Here is a 14,794-nt window from a genome sequence, read left to right on the forward strand (position 1 = left end):
GCAGCTGGCACACCGCAGCCCTGGGCAGCCCCGGGCTCCTGGGAGCAGCCCGGCTCGCCCGCGGCAGTGCTGGCAGGCGGCCAGACCGATAAGGCAGGCGCTGAGTGCTCACATCTCATTTCCTTCACAAACCACTTCCTCCAGGGCTGGCCTCGCCTCTCCCCCGCACCCACAGAGCCCCAGGCTGTTCTACTGGGGCACGGCAGAGCCAGCACCGCGCTGTGCCCACACTGCTGCTCCAGCAGGGCCAGGGATGGGCTCTGCCCACTGAGGAGCCCCCTCAGACCCTCCTCAGCACAGCAAAGGATCAGCAAGTTGTGACCAAAAGGGACAAAGTTCCTGCTGTGGTGTCACCCCTTCCCACCTGGCTCCATCCCACCCACACAGAGCACCGAGGGTACTGCCCAGGACAAGGCACAGCTGCCTTTTTTTTTGTTTGTTTGTTTTTATTATTAAATACACCCTGGGAGGCACAGAGGGAAGGAAACCCAGAGCCCATCCACCCTGGCAAGCCCAGAGCCTTAAACAAATAAAAACCCCACAACAAAAAGTTTAAAAACCAAAAATAAAAAAAAAAAGCACCCAAACAAAACTCCCTAACAATGCCAGACCTCCCCCCCTCATCTCCAACTCCCACAGTCTAGATTTAGAAAGAAACCCACAAAGAACAAGACAAGGAGAAAGTCCCCAGGAAATCCACCCCGAGCAGCAGCCTGCACCATGCCTGGCCACGGTGCCAGGGCCACCTCCACCCCTCTCCTCTCTCCTCCAGCTGGGATGCCACAGCCATGGCTGCACGTTCTTTGGGAAGTCAGCAGCAGGGCAGGTAGAGTCCACCTGTCCATCCCCATGGACAGCTGCCTGTCCTGCAGTTGGCACCTCTGGGGCTCAGTAAATGATCTCATAAACTGTGGCTTTCTTGTCCCCTGAGCCCGTCACGATGAACTGGTCGTCCGTGGAGATGTCACAGCTGAGGACTGAGGAGGTTTCCTTGGACTGCAGAGAACAGGGGGAAGCACCAACAGCAGCCTCAGAGCAAGGTCCCAACCCTGCCATTCCTTGGGGAGGCTGCAGGGGTGGGTTTATGGGGCTGGCACATAATTAGAGCTGGGTTGTGCTGGGCAGCCTCAGCCCAGGAGCCCCCAGCCCTCACCTGGAAGATGCTGGCGCCGTAGGGCGTCCTCCAGGCGTTGAGCAGGTTGTCCTTGCCCGTGCTCACAAACCACTTCCCTGTGCAGGGACAAAACAGCCTCGTGTCACCTCACCAGAGCCAGCAGCAGATCCAACAAACAGAGAGGCAGCCAAGGAAACACAGAGAGGAGTTTGGCTCTGGCTGCCATCACTGTTCCAAAAGGGATGGATGGACACCCCTTCTCTGACCATCACCACCAGGACAGGGCTGGCTACCACTGGCTTGTCCCCAGTGCAACGAGCCCTGTTACACACAGACAGAAGTAGAGGTGGCATCCATGAAGCTGCAGAGCAAGGGGAGCCAGAAGAGGTTTGCCTACCACAGGAGGCGAATTTGAGAGAGAGGACACAGCTCTCGTGGAGGTGCAGCTGGTACTTGTCGGGTTTGGTGACGTGCAGGATCTCCACGTTGCTGCTCTCCATGCCCACGGCCAGCCACTCTCCCATGGGGCAGTAGCCCAGGGAGAAGATCTGAGGGGACACACAGGCTCACAGGGTGGCCCAGCAGCAGGTGCCAGCTGGCCCAGGGTGCTCCAGAGGCCTCCAGCCCTACCTGGGAGCTGAAGTCGTGCTGCTGCAGCTGCCGGCCCTCCCGCAGGTCCCAGCAGCGCACGGTGTTGTCCAGCCCCCCTGTCCACAGCTTGGTGCCATCGTTGGAGATGTCAATGCAGCTGGCACCGTCTGTGTGGCCTTGAAACTGCCTGGGAAAGAGGGGGATGGAGAGGGAGAGGGCACAGCTGGCAGGGCAGGCAGCACCTGCAGCACGGAGCGAGGGCAGGGCAGCAGTGAGCAGTGCAAGGACAGGCACTGTGCCACGGCCAGGCTCACACACAGGGACAGGCAGGGACATGCTGCAGGGCACAATGAGGGAATTGTCCTGGGCCAGAGGAGTCCCCAGCAGTGCTGCCCTGCAGCCCCTGGCCCAAACTCACCTGACCAGGGTCTGGTTCTGCAGGTCCCACACCACGATGTTGCCGTCGCTGCAGCAGGAGAAGCAGACTTTGGCGTCAGGGCTGATGGCCAGGGCGTAGCAGGCGGGGGCAGAGGAGGTGAGCTCAGCCTTGATGCGGGGCGTGGGGGCTGCCAGGTCCCAGATGGACAGGGTGCTGGCCTCCCCCCCCACGATCAGGCTGCGCCCGTCGGGGAGCAGCTTGCAGGAGCGGATGTAGTTGTCACGGTTCTGCACGGGGGGCACGGGCAGCAGGGCAAGGCAAGGAGCACATGGTGAGCACACAGGGCCTGCCAGGAGACAATTCTCCTTCTCCCCCTGCAGCTGGGAAAGGCCCCTCTGTGCCCTGCACTGCAGCAGGGGCACATTCCCCTTGCCAGCCCCAGCCCAAAGGCATTGCTGCTCATCCTCCTCCTCCTCCTCCTCCTCCTCACCAGGCAGTCGAGCTGAGCCACGGCCGTCTTGGTGCCCGGCTGCCCCACGTCCCAGACCTTGACGCAGCCCTTGCCCCCGGTGTAGACGTGTCTGGTGGAGTTGCTGATGGTGACAGCACAGACCACCTCGCCGTGGCTCAGCGTGTGCAGCTGCCGCGCGTGCCGGGGGATGCCGGAGCCCAGCAGGGCGTCGGGGGGGAAAGGCACCGGCTGCATCTGCCCGTCTGCACTGACGTGGAAGGAGTAGGCACTGCAAGGGAGCAGAGCAGTGAGGAACAGAGCAGGATCCTGCGTGGGCAGGTGCCACGCAGGTCTAACACAGGCAGCATGGTCTGGAGGCAGAGGGCATGGAAGGAGAAGGTACTAGATGGGAGCAGAGCAGAGAGAAGCAGAGCAAAGGGAAGCAGAGCAGAATCCTGTGTAGACAGGGGCTGGTGCCATGTGGTTCCAACAGGCACCATGGGCACATGGCACCAACAAACTGCACAGTTTGGAGTCAGGACATGGAAGGAGAAAGCACTGGAAGGGAGCAGAGCAGTGAAAAGCAGAGCAGTGAGGAGCATGGACAGGGCCTGGTGCCACACAGGTCCAACCCAGGCAGCACAGTTTGGAGTCAGAGCCATGAGCAGAACACACCCAGCGATGCCAGCTGGGCACACAACAACCACAGCCCAGCTTTCCCCCAGGCTCTGCTCCCTGCTGCCCCCAGCTTGTCCACAGAGCCCAAATTCCTCCCCAGAAGCCTCCACATCCCCTCCTCCCCCAGCCCATCCCCTCCATCCCATCCCCACTTACGGCTTGCCCGAGCTCCCCACTTGCATTCCGGCCACCAGCCCCGGGACGCGCATGTGGGGGTGCGGGTCGTAGCCCACCTGCAGGGGACAGTGGGGTGAGGGTGGCTGTCACTCTGTGCCCCCACAGCCCCTCGGGGACGGGCTCACTCACCAGGGGCGAGCGCCCGTAGCCCCCGGCGGCCGCGGTGCCGTTGAGCTGCGGGGACATGAGGTGCAGGCTGGCGTAGGCGCCGCTCCCGGCCACGTCCCCGTTGACAGCAGGGTGGGCCAAGCCAAAGGCAGCAGAGTAGGGGCTCTGCACTCCCAGAGGATTCCTCAGGCCCAGGGCTGCTGGGGGAGAGGCAGAGTGAAGGGATGGGGTCCTGCAGACAGAGCTTGGACACCCACCCAGGCCTCAGTGGGGCCAAGCTCACCCAGAGGGTCCACGGGGACTTTGGCAGCCGTGGGGCGAAACTGGGCACTGCTGGAGCCTGGCAGGGTGTCACCCTGAGAGGTTGGCGTGCTGGACTTCAGGCTGGGGGTTCCTGCCTTCTCCACCTGCCAGGAACAGAATGGGGAGGTGGCAACTGCACCACGTCCCTGCCAGGGAGTCCCTCTCAATGACAGCCAAGCCCAGGCAGTGCTGAAGGGTCTGTGGGATCTTCCTCCCCCTCCAGCACTTTGCCACATGGGTTTGGTGGTGGGGGGACCCATGGGTTTGGAGGTGGGGGACCCATGGGTTTGGAGGTGGTGGGATCCATGGGTTTGGTGGTGGGGGGACCCATGGGTTTGGAGGTGGGGGGACCCCTGGGTTTGGAGGTGGGGGGACCCATGGGTTTGGAGGTGGTGGGATCCATGGGTTTGGAGGCAAGGGGGACCCATGGGTTTGGTGGTGGGGGGACCCATGGGTTTGGTGGTGGGGGGACCCATGGGTTTGGAGGCGGGGGGACCCCTGGGTTTGGAGGTGGGGGACGCGTGGCCACTCTGTGACTGAGCCCAGCAAGGACACAAGCACAGCCCCAAGTGGGTCACACATACCGTGGGTGCCTCCTTGCTCCGAGATGGGGACGTGCTGCTGGAGGAGGCCATGGAGGTGGGGCTGAGGGGCACGGCCTCCTTCCTGCCCAGCGGGGCCTTCTCCACCCCGTTCTCCCGGGACGAGTAGGAGTGCACGCTGTGCGGGGAAGAGGGGTCCTGGGGAGGGAGGGAAATCAGCAGGGAGCAGAGCAGGCTGGAGAGCAGGGATGTACCAGATTATGGTGGCTCAAGCAAGGGCCAGGCTGCCAGCCTGGATCCTGGGGCTCACTGCTGCCACTGGCACCTCCCTGTGATGCCACCTCTGCCTGGAGCAGCTTGTAAGTGCCACCCTCGGGGATGGACAGCCCAAACTGACCCCAGACCCCTCCCAGTGCCCCAGTACACTGACCACAGACCCCTCCCAGTGTCCCAGCACACTCACCTCATCCACCACCAGGTTGTCCTCACTTTTGTCAGCATCGCTGCCCTGAAATGCAGAGAGCACAGCTGGAGCCAGAGCAGCTGCAGCCACCCCACTCCTGCCTGCCAGGCAGCTCCATTCCTCACCCCACAGGGCAGGATGGGGTCACCCCAAGCCCCCCAGCCCTGGGCTCACATAATCTGTAACAAAATCCTTCTCCTCCACTTTCCTCTTCTTGCTGCTGCTGCTCAGGTACTCGGCGATGGCTCGCGCGCGCTCCCCGTTCGACAGCGCCAGGGAGCTCTGGGTGAGGACAGTGCCAGTGGCTGGGATGCTCTGCCCAGCTCCTGGCACTGGCAAGGCTGCCTCCAGGAGCATGGAGTGCCCCAGCCCAGCCCTGTGTCCTGGGCACAGCTGGTGCCACCACAGAATGGTGCAAGAGAAGAGAAATGCACTTACGGGGCCGGGGTCTCGGTCTGACGCTGTGGCAACGCAGAGGAGCAGCAGGAGGAGGAGGAGGAGGGAAAGGAGAACTCTGTGTCACCACCAAGAGTCCCCCAGGAATGCCACCCACTTCACCCATGGCTGCTGGGGTGTTCAGAGCAGGGCCAGAGCAGCACAACAGCAGCAGGGTGCTCCCAGACCCTTCCCCACCAGCCCACCTCACCCCCTCCCACGAGGGTGCTGCTCACTGGAGGATGTTCCCACCCAAGCCCCCTGCCCGTCCAGCCCAGCTGGCAGCCCTGAGGCATGGCCAGGTACCCCCAGCCCAGGGAAGTGCCCAGGGAAGAAGGGCACAGGGAGCAGAGGGAGCCCCAAGTCAGCACCATCTGTTCCCAGGTTCACTCAGATCCCCTCAGCCACCCCAAACTCTGCCTCCCTGCCATGGTATTCATGTCCACACCAGGTGCCAACATTCAAATCTCAGCATTAATTGGTTTGACCACCAAACTCCCAAAAAACTCACTTTTCAAACCAGGACACTGCCCCACACTCACCCCTGGGCTCTGTGTCATGGACTCCTCTGTCATCCTTGGCGAGGAGCTGGGCCTGGGCCCCCAGTGCCCCCGAGAGTGCCAGCAGCCCCGAGGCACTGCTGATGCCAGCCAGGCCAGCAGGCTGCATCCCAGAGGGGTGTGGGGTCAGCGGGATGGGGGGAGCGTGGTGGGAGAGGTGCTGGGTCTGCAGCTGGTGCTGGGGAGGAGAGGGGAGGGCAGAGTCAAAGGGCTGTGCCAGCACAGCTGCTGGGCAAGTGAGGGGCAGGAGGCAGCCCTGGCACAGTCAGTAATGGGGTCTGGGTGTGGGGGAGCAGGGCATGCACTCAGGGTGTCCCCAATAATGTCCTGGGGGCCACCCCATCCATCCCACCCTGGGCTGGATGTGGGACCTGCTGCAGTCTCCAGGGAATATTGAGTGGGGATGGTGGTGCCCCCCTCCACCCAGGGTGTCAGGACACAGTGACACACCCCAGCCACCACCCCCACCCCAAATCTGCACCCCAAACCAGCGTGGTTTGCCTCTCTCCTCCTCTCATTCAGCTGCACCAGGGGCAGGGATGGCAGGAGCCCGGGAGGTGCCAGCATGCCAGGGTGGCCCTGGAAGGCGGGCAGAGGGTTCACGTACCCCGATGGCCGCGTTCAGGTCGGTCATAGTCACCTGCTTCGCTCGCTCCACAGCCTGCACCACCTGCTGCTGGTGCTGTGGGGACACAACGGGGGCTGGGGCAGCCTGGGCCAGCCTGCTCCCTTCCCCTGGGCCCCACAGGAGTTCTGCACACCCGGCTGGGCCCCAGGGCTCACCCACCTCCTGAGACAGGAACGGGATGAGCTGGGCGCAGATCACGTTGAGCCGCTTGGCGATCTCCGTCTGCCAGGGGAGCAGAGAGACACAGAGAGCCCATCAGGGCCACCCTGAGGGACCCCCGTGCTGCCAGCAGAGCCCCCTCATTATGGGGGTGAGGGCAACCTCAGGGCGCTGACACCCAGCCCAAGGGCTGCTCCATTGCCCTAGAGACAGAACTGAGCCCTGGATGTCCCTGCCAGGACCTTGGGCACACACAGGGACAGAACTGAGCCCTGGATGTCCCTGCCAGGACCTTGGGCACACCTCAGGGACAGAACTGAGTGACAACTCCTGTTCACAACAACACCTCCTTCAAACCCAGCACACTCCATCCCCACCCTGAGAGCTCTGGGGTGGCTCCAGCGCCTTCCTGGCAGGGACACAAAAACCCCCAGGCCCATGGCACCGAGGCCAGCCCTGAGCAAGCCCCCAGCCCAGCAGGCTCCCCCTGCCCTCCTGTGGCACCACACCCGCCCCTTGCCGCCCTTCCAGCCCGGAGGAAGCCCTGCAGAGCTGCTCTCCTTCCTTCCAGCTGCTGTTTTCCTGCAGCACTCGAGTGCCGCCGGCAATCAAGAGCTCCGAGCGTGTGGAGGGAGAGCAGAGTCGTGCTGTGCTGTGCCATGTTCCTGTGGCATCCCTCTGCCAGCTTCTAGGGGCACCATGGCACCGTCCTGCCAGCTGACAGAGCCCTATGTTCCTATGTGGCATCCCCTGCCACCTTCCAGAGCCCCATGTTCCCATGGCACCCACTGCCAGGAACAGAACTGACCCTGGATTTCCCTGCCAGGACTTTGGGCACACCTCAGGAACAGAACTGACCCTGGATTTCCCTGCCAGGACTTTGGGCACACCTCAGGAACAGAACTGACCCTGGATTTCCCTGCCAGGACCTTGAGCACATCTCTCACCACCTCAGTGACAGAACTGACCCTGGATTTCCCTGTGAGCACATCTCCCACACCCTAGAGACAGAACTGACCCCTGGATTTCCCTGCCAGGAGCTCGGGCACATCTGCCATGCCCAGGTGAGTGCCAGGGTGAGGGGGCACGGCCGGGGTGGGCACACCCACACAGGGTCACTCCCTGCTGCCCTCCAGAGCAGCTGCTCTGCTCCCGCCAGCCCCAAAGCACAGAAACAAATCTGGCACCTGCCCTCACTTCCCCTTCTGAGGAGGGGAGGAAAAAAAAAAGAGAAAGAAAAGAAAGGAAGAGGAGGAGGAGGAGGGGGGGAGCGAGGAGATTTGGCAGCCGGCAGTTCTGGGAAGGATTTAGCTGTCTCCCGGGGCCGGCAGTGATGGATTCTCTTCCCTAATGCACTGATGGGCAGCAGCTCCTTGGGGAGAGCTGCCTCCAATTCACTCGCACTCGTTAATGTGCAATTTACTGGCACTTTAACGCTCTCAGCATGAAAAACGATCGCGCTGTTTGCAGCCCCCCCCCCAGCCACCAGCACCGGCGTCGCCTCCCCTCCGGCTCTCGGTGAGCGAGTCCAAGGCCAGGCACATTCGGGGAGGTGCTTTTAGAGAGAGATACAGGCCCCTTTCCACGCCAAAAACAAAGCAACAATAATAAAAAAAAATATAAATTAACGTCTCCTGCTCCTTCTTGTTTTGATCCTCTCCTGCCAAGGCTGGGGCGGCTTGCAGAGCTGCAGCAGCACTGCCAGACCCCAGCCCCATTTCCCCCAGAGAAAACCCCAAATCCTGGCTTTGGTGATGAGCACCTGGGGACATGGGGCACAGCAAGGACAGCCAGTCCCAAGCCCCATTTCCCCCCCAAAAAATCCAGAGAAAACCCCACATCTTGGTCCTTGGTGATGAGCACCTGGGGACACTGAGCATAGCAAGGACAGAGGCACAGCACAGCCAGCCCCCAGCCCCATTTCCCCCCCAAAAAACCCCACACCTCAGCCCCATTTCCCTCCATACAAACCCAGAGCAAACCCCACACCTCAGCCCCATTTCCCCCCCCCAAAAAAAACCCAGAGCAAACCTCCACATTTGGCCCTTGGTGATGAGCAGCTGGGGACAGGGGGCACAGCAAGGACAGAGGCACAGCACGGCCAGCCCCCAGCCCCATTTCCCCCCCAAAAAACCCCACACCTCAGCCCCATTTCCACCCAAAAGAACCCAGACCAAATCCCCAAACCTCAGCCCCATTTCATCCCCAAAAAATCCATAACAAAACCCCACACCAAAGCCCCATTTCCACCCAAACAAAACCAGAGAAAACCCCAAACCTTGGCTCTCGGTGATGAGCCCCTGGGGACACAGGGCACAACAAGGACAAAGCCAGCCCCCAGCCCCATTTCCCCCCAAAAGAACCCAGACCAAATCCCCAAACCTCAGCCCCAAAAAACCCATAACAAAACCCCACAGCAAAGCCCCATTTCCCAATGGAGCCTCAGCCCCATTTCCCCCCAGACAAACCCAGAACAAAACCCCACATCTTGGCCCTGGGTGATGAGCACCTGTGGACACGGGACACAGCAAGGACACCCAGTCCCAAGCCCCATTTCCCCCCAAAAAATCCAGAGAAAACCCCACATCTTGGTCCTTGGTGATGAGCACCTGGGGACAGGGTACACAGCAAGGTCAGAGGCACAGCACAGCCAGCCCCCAACCCCATTTCCCCCCAGAAAAACCCCACACCTCAGCCCCATTTTCCTCCATACAAACCCAGAGCAAACCCCACACCTCAGCCCCATTTTCCTCCATACAAACCCAGAAAAACCCCACACCTCAGCCCCATTTCCCTCCATACAAACCCAGAGCAAACCCCACACCTCAGCCCCATTTCCCAATGAGGTCTCAGCCCCATTTCCCCCAGAACAAAGCAGAGCAAAACCCCACACTTGGCTCTTGCTGATGAGCACCTGGGGACACTGAGCACAGCAAGGACAGAGGCCAAACCACAGCATGGCCTCAGCCCGTGGCCATGGGGGCTCTGGGGCAGGCAGGACCCGCCTGTGGCCGTGAGCAGGGCAGGATTTGGGGCAAGGGCAGGAGGGACAGAGCCGATCCCCCCCAGGGCAGCGCTGAGCCCGTTCTGCTCTCACACAATGGCCGCTGGCTGTCAGAGCAGACTCAGGGCCCTCGTTAAAAGTGCCGACAGCTCCCTGGCCGGCGGCCAGCGGCACCTGGGGCTGGCAGCAAACACAGCCCGAGAGCGCGGGGAGGGAGCAGCAGCCAGAGGAGAGCAGCTCGCAGCTCTGCAGGGCTGGGCAGAGCCTGGGCAGGCTGCCCCAAGACCCACGATGGAAACACCATGGAGCCAGCACAGGGCTGAGGGGTGGGGGTTGAACCCAGACCCCCTTATCAGCCTCCATAGGAGACCAAAGCTGAAGGGTCTCAGGGAGAGAAATGACCCCAGAACTGTCCCAGGGACAGAAATGACCACAGAGAGACAGAACTGACCCCAGAACTGTCCCAGGGACAGAACCAACCCCAGAACTGTCCCAGGGACAGAAATTACCCCAGAACTGTCCCAGAGACCCCCAGAACTGTCCCAGACACAGAAATGACCCCAGAACTGTCCCAGAGACAGAAATGACCCCAGAATTGTCCCAGAGACAGAACCAACCCCAGAATTGTCCCAGGGACAGAAATGACCCCAGAACTGTCCCAGGGACCCCCAGAATGGTCCCAGGCACAGAAATTACCCCAGAACTGTCCCAGACACAGAACTGACCCCAGAACTGTCCCAGGGACAGAAATGACCCCAGAACTGTCCCAGAGACCCCCAGAACTGTCCCAGGGACAGAACCGACCCCAGAATTGTCCCAGAGACCCCCAGAACTGTCCCAGACACAGAAATTACCCCAGAACTGTCCCAGGGACAGAACCGACCCCAGAACTGCCCTCACAAAAGCAGCACCAGCAGGGATGCCAGGGCAAGGAGGGCATCCCAGAGGGGCAGGACACCCTCCCAGCGGGCACAGAGCTGGCAGGGGCGGCTGACATCCCGCCCTGGCATGGGGACAGGGCCAGCTCTGCCCTCCCGTGCAACAGTTGGCGTCGGCGGGCGCGGGGCGGGCAGGAAGGCGGCGGCGCCTCCTCGCCAGGCTCCTCCGCAGCCTCTTTAAAAATAGATGAGGAGAAACCTTCTGTCTCAGAGCAGCTGGTGTGACCCGGAGCTCGGCTCAGGGGAGGAAGGGAGGGAGGGAGGGAGCTGAGGAAGGGAGGGAGGGAGGGGAAGCAGCGAGGGAGGATGCGCAGCGCGGAGCCCCTGGAGAGCCCACCCTGCACCCAGCCCCAAAACAAACCCTCCTTTCTCCTCAGGATGCTCCTCAGTCCTGGCCCCTGGGCCAGTGGGCAGCAGACACTTGGAAAGGTGTTAATGCAGAGCCCCTCAGCCTGTTCTGACCCTGCAGCCTCCCTTGTCCTGAGGAATAAACCAATATCTCCTTCACGACACTCACAATCGGTGTGAGCAGCCATGCAAACACAAATCCTCCACCACCCCTCCCTGCCTGACACAACAACAGCACCACACTGCAGGCAGGGTACCCTGAGCCCAAAACCAGAGCACAGAGCTCTGTGGGGACCTAAGGAGGCACCACAGCCCAGGCAGGGCCACCCTGAACCCAAAACCAGAGCACAGAGCTGTGTGGGGACCTAAGGAGGCACCACAGCCCAGGCAGGGCACCCTGAGCCCAAAACCAGAGCACAGAGCTCTGTGGGGACCTAAGGAGGCACCACAGCCCAGGCAGGGCCACTCTGAGCCCAAAACCAGAGCACAGAGCTGTGTGGGGACCTCAGGAAGCAGCCAAGGCCACGGCACAGGGATGAGGACACATCCCCCACAAACACTGAGCTCCCTGGGCTGCAGCAGGGAGCAGCTCCACTGTGGGGACAGCCCTGAAGAGCCCAGGTAGCAAAATGGGGCTGGGGAGCTGGGAAAAAGGAGGTGGAGAGAGCTCCAAACCCAGGCACACTCACCTGTTTGTGCATCTCGATGTTGAGGCCATAGGACATCTCGTAGTACTGTGAGGGAGAGAAACCAGCACCAGCTCAGCTCTGGAGACCAGGGGAGCTCCCAAAGCAGAAAATCCTCTGTGCTGCTGGCACAGCAGCTCAGCCTGGCCACAAACAGGCGTGGTGTGGCCAGGCCATGGGGACAGCAGGGTCCCTAGATCCTTTCCCAGGAGCAGAGGTGGCTTTGGCACAGCAGAGGTGGCCCTGGTATGGCAGAGGGGGTCTGTGGCACAGCAGAGGGGTCTGTGGCACACCAGAGGTGGCCCTTACACAGCAGAGGGGTCTGTGGCACAGCAGAGGGGTCTGTGGCACACCAGAGGTGGCCCTTACACAGCAGAGGGGTCTGTGGCACAGCACAGGTGGCTCTGGCACTCAGCTGCACCCACAGGATGGACACGGCCCCCCAGGACACCTCCAGAAATTGGGACAACCCACCCAAGGAGCAGATTTGCCACCACAAGCTGAGGCAGAATTGCTCCAACACCACGGATCTTTTTGGGGGGAAACCAGACAGGAACAGCCACAAAACCAAATCTCAGGGCCTGGCCACAGAACCCAAAAGCAAAGGGAAGGCAAAGCATCCCTGCACGCCCTTTGATGGTTCAGAGGAGATCCCACACCACCCTCCTCCTTTCAGGTGGAGCTCACTAACCATGACATAATGACGCTGGATTTCTGTTTTTTCTGTTGCCAGCTTTTCACATTCTAACTTCAAGCTGTGAAAATAAAGAGGAGAGAGAGAGGGAGAAGGAGCAAATCCCCCCTTGGTCCTCCCAAGTGAGAGGATGGACAGAGCAGGAGCCCTCTCAGTGCTTCAGCCTCCTCTCAGCCCCAATCCCAAATCCCAGCACAAGGCAAGAAAAACCACCTGAAAGAGGGCAGGAAGGGGCTGAGGGAGAGGAGGTGGACACCAAAGGGATCTGGGCATCAGGGAGCAATTTGCACGGACTGCTCACCCCCTCCCCAGCATCTGCTTCCCAAATGGAGCGAGCTGCAAAGCTCAGCTGCATTTAAACCTGCACAGTGTGGGGAAGGGGAGGTGATCCTGGACAGCCTCAGGGATCAGAGGGAAAATGGAAAAGGGAATGGGGAGGTGATCCTGGGCAGAGACCTCACGGATCAGAGGGACTCCAGGTCTCAGAGATGGCTCTGGCTCAGCCCAGGAGCTGGCTGCTGGAAGCCAGCACCTCCTTTTGGAGCTTTTGGCAGGCAAAGGATGAGTTTCCCCCTCTCATTTCAAGCTACCAAGGTGATGCTTGGCACAGCCATGCTCTGGAGGGACCAGTCCACCCTGGATGGTGCTGCCCAGTGCCAGGAGGAGCCTGCTGCTGGCTGAAGTGCCCAGCTCACACAGGTGAGCCCTGGCAGCCTCTCACCTGTGGTATTGGTTCTGCAGGAACTGGAATTCCTCCTTGATGCGATCCAAGGTCTCTGGGTAAGTCAGCTTGAGGGACTGGGGGGTGCTGGGGATGGCACTGGCAGCAACAGCGGCTCCTGAGGCAGCAGAGGGTGCCTGGAGATGGGCCTGCACAGAGATGGCACCTCCAGGGTCACCTCCTGCTGCTGCCCAGCAAGGCTGGCACATCCCCAGGGCATCCCTGCACGCCAGGGCACATCCCACATGCAGGAGGGTGCACAGGGAGTTGCTGGAGAGGAAACTGCTCCCAACCAGGCACCAAGGGCTTCACCAGCACTGGTGTGACACGGAGCCAGAAGGGATTAATGACCACGGGTGGCACCGGGCATGGCACAGAGCTGGCGGCCACCACACACTGAGCTCCGTGCCTGCCCATGCCCGTCCCACCATCCATCACAGCCCGGTGAATCCCGCTACGGGCACCCCACAAACCCAGACCGGCCTGGGGAAGAGCCCCGGCACCGCTCCGAGCATCACCCGCGGTACCGAGCATGACTCCGGCGGTACCGGCATTGGCACCGAGCATGACCCGCGGTACCGGCACTGGCTCCGAGCATCACCCCCGGTACTGGGCTGTGGGTCAGCACCGAGCATCACCGGCGGTACCGGCACCGCTCCGAGCATCACCCGTGCTACCAGGACTGGCACCGAGCATGACCCGCGGTACCGGCACCGCTCCGAGCATCACCCGCGGTACCGGCACTGGGCTGTGGGTCAGCACCGAGCATCACCCGCGGTACCGGCACCGCTCTGAGCATCACCCCCGGTACCGGCACCGGGCTGCGGGTCAGCACCGAGCATCACCGGGCTCGGGGGCGCAGGGCTGTGCTGGCACAGCTGAGAGGGAACGGGGCTCACCGGGGGCCTGTTCTGCGGGAACATCCTCGGCACCGGACAGGCCCGGCACCCTCCGGCCGCGCGGGCCCCGCCGCAGGCGCGGGACAGGCCCGGGACACCGCTCCCAGCTCCGGATCAGGCCCTGCAGAAGAACCGGGGGTCACCGCCCGCCCGCAGCCCCCTCCCCGTTCCCGCGGGCACCGAGGGCCCCGGGGCTCCCCCCGGGCTCGGCGGAGCCGCCCAGCCCCGGCCCCCCGCGCCGCGCAGACAATGGCCCCGCGCCGCCCGCCGCAGGTACGGCCGCGGGGCGGCACCGGCCCGGCCGCACACCCAGCCCCGAGCGCGGCCGGACCGCGGCCGGCGGACACCGAGCCGAGCCGAACTGAGCCGAACCGGGACAGCACGGGACAGGACGGGACTCACCGCGCTGAGGGTCCCAGACCCGGCCCCGGCCCCAGGCGCGCACCCCTGAGGCGGGGCGGGCCGGGCCGGGCCGAGTCCAGCCGAGCAGAGCCGAACCGAGCCGAGGCGGGCCGGGCAGAGCCGAGTCCAGCCGAGCGCAGCCGAGCCGGGCCGAGCCCCCGCCCCGCCCCGCCCCGCCCCGCCCCGCCCCGCCCGCGCGGCCGCCGCTCTGCGGAGCGCGATCAATGAACGGGCGCGAGCGCCAGCTCCACGTGGGGCCTGGCCCGTGCGGGCAGGCGCCCCCGCCGCCAGCCAATGGGAGCGCGCCCAGCGCGGCCGTCCCCACGTGGGGCGCGCCGAGCTGTGTTCCTATTGGTCAGCACAAACCCGGCCGGCGCGCGAGTGTCAATCAAGGGAGGCCGAGCGGAGAACGAGGGGGCGGAGCCGCGGTTTAACCCTTGCGGGACCGGAGGGGACCGAGAAGGGATCGGGATCGGACCGCTCCCGCCGCCCCACGCGGGATCCCCGGCACTGC

The 14,794-nt window shown here is 62.7% G+C and overlaps 1 protein-coding gene across 4 annotated transcripts; it reads right to left on the minus strand.

Annotated features, from left to right (window-relative positions):
• Nucleotides 1-425: 425 nt before the first annotated feature.
• LOC134420697 (transducin-like enhancer protein 1) lies at nucleotides 426-14,334 on the minus strand. 4 transcript variants are annotated; one of them, XR_010028410.1, is made up of 21 exons: nucleotides 14,281-14,334; nucleotides 13,879-13,999; nucleotides 12,980-13,128; nucleotides 12,256-12,319; nucleotides 11,568-11,612; nucleotides 6,589-6,651; nucleotides 6,409-6,483; nucleotides 5,784-5,979; nucleotides 5,245-5,267; nucleotides 4,981-5,088; nucleotides 4,807-4,851; nucleotides 4,386-4,541; nucleotides 3,782-3,905; nucleotides 3,520-3,698; nucleotides 3,370-3,446; nucleotides 2,575-2,824; nucleotides 2,124-2,371; nucleotides 1,745-1,888; nucleotides 1,512-1,662; nucleotides 1,154-1,230; nucleotides 426-996 (listed from the first exon to the last, which is right to left on the minus strand). XR_010028410.1 is itself a non-coding variant. In XM_063160960.1 (21 exons), exons 2-21 carry the CDS (start codon nucleotides 13,900-13,902, stop codon nucleotides 965-967), a joined length of 2,238 nt encoding a protein of 745 aa, XP_063017030.1. In that variant the 5' UTR covers nucleotides 13,903-13,999; nucleotides 14,281-14,326; the 3' UTR covers nucleotides 426-964. The 4 variants fall into 4 exon arrangements, 3 of the variants coding, with proteins under 3 accessions (XP_063017030.1, XP_063017029.1, XP_063017028.1); XM_063160960.1 differs by having other exon boundaries at nucleotides 1,508-1,662; nucleotides 1,745-1,892; nucleotides 14,281-14,326; XM_063160959.1 differs by having other exon boundaries at nucleotides 1,745-1,892; nucleotides 3,520-3,695; nucleotides 14,281-14,322.
• Between the last annotated feature and the right edge of the window lie 460 nt (nucleotides 14,335-14,794).

The sequence above is a fragment of the Melospiza melodia genome, chromosome 7 (genome assembly GCF_035770615.1).
Source record: "Melospiza melodia melodia isolate bMelMel2 chromosome 7, bMelMel2.pri, whole genome shotgun sequence".
Taxonomy (NCBI): Eukaryota; Metazoa; Chordata; class Aves; order Passeriformes; family Passerellidae; genus Melospiza; species Melospiza melodia.